The sequence below is a fragment of the Eimeria mitis genome, genomic scaffold (assembly GCF_000499745.2).
Source record: "Eimeria mitis Houghton genomic scaffold, Emh_scaff773, whole genome shotgun sequence".
NCBI classification, from domain to species: domain Eukaryota; phylum Apicomplexa; class Conoidasida; order Eucoccidiorida; family Eimeriidae; genus Eimeria; species Eimeria mitis.
In genome coordinates this window covers 1574-1875 of record NW_013575671.1, presented here as the reverse complement: position 1 = coordinate 1875, position 302 = coordinate 1574, and the positions used below count along the sequence as shown (strand labels likewise).

At 57.6% G+C, this 302-nt stretch overlaps 1 protein-coding gene across 1 annotated transcript in view; it reads right to left on the bottom strand.

Moving 5' to 3' along the window:
* The window catches only part of EMH_0021820 (uncharacterized protein), a gene marked incomplete at both ends in the record, with an annotated part of 3469 nt that extends 3306 nt beyond the window's left edge, over positions 1 to 163 (bottom strand). Inside the window, one exon of the mRNA XM_013501845.1 lies at positions 6 to 163. Within this exon, the coding sequence (XP_013357299.1) occupies positions 6 to 163 (158 nt within the window). The remainder of the gene's footprint in view (positions 1 to 5) is intronic.
* Between the last annotated feature and the right edge of the window lie 139 nt (positions 164 to 302).

Below are 302 nucleotides of genomic sequence, written 5' to 3'. Positions count from 1 at the left end.
AGCAATGCAGCAGCACCAAGAAGCAGCAGCTGTTCATTGCATGTCGCGTCCGCTGCTGCTGCTGCTGCTGCTGCTGTTGCTGTTGCTGCTGCTGCTTCTGCTGCACTTGCTGCTTCTGCTGCTGTTGCAGCATCTGCTGCAGCAGCAACTGCTGCTGCAGCATCGGCTGCTGCTGTTCCTGCTGGTGCTAAGCCTATGCTGCTCTCTTCATCTCTTATGCCAGTCTCATTCCTGCTGCTGCTGCTGCTGCTACTGCTGCTGCTGCTGCTGCTGTTGCTGCTGCTGCTGTTGCTGCTGCTGCT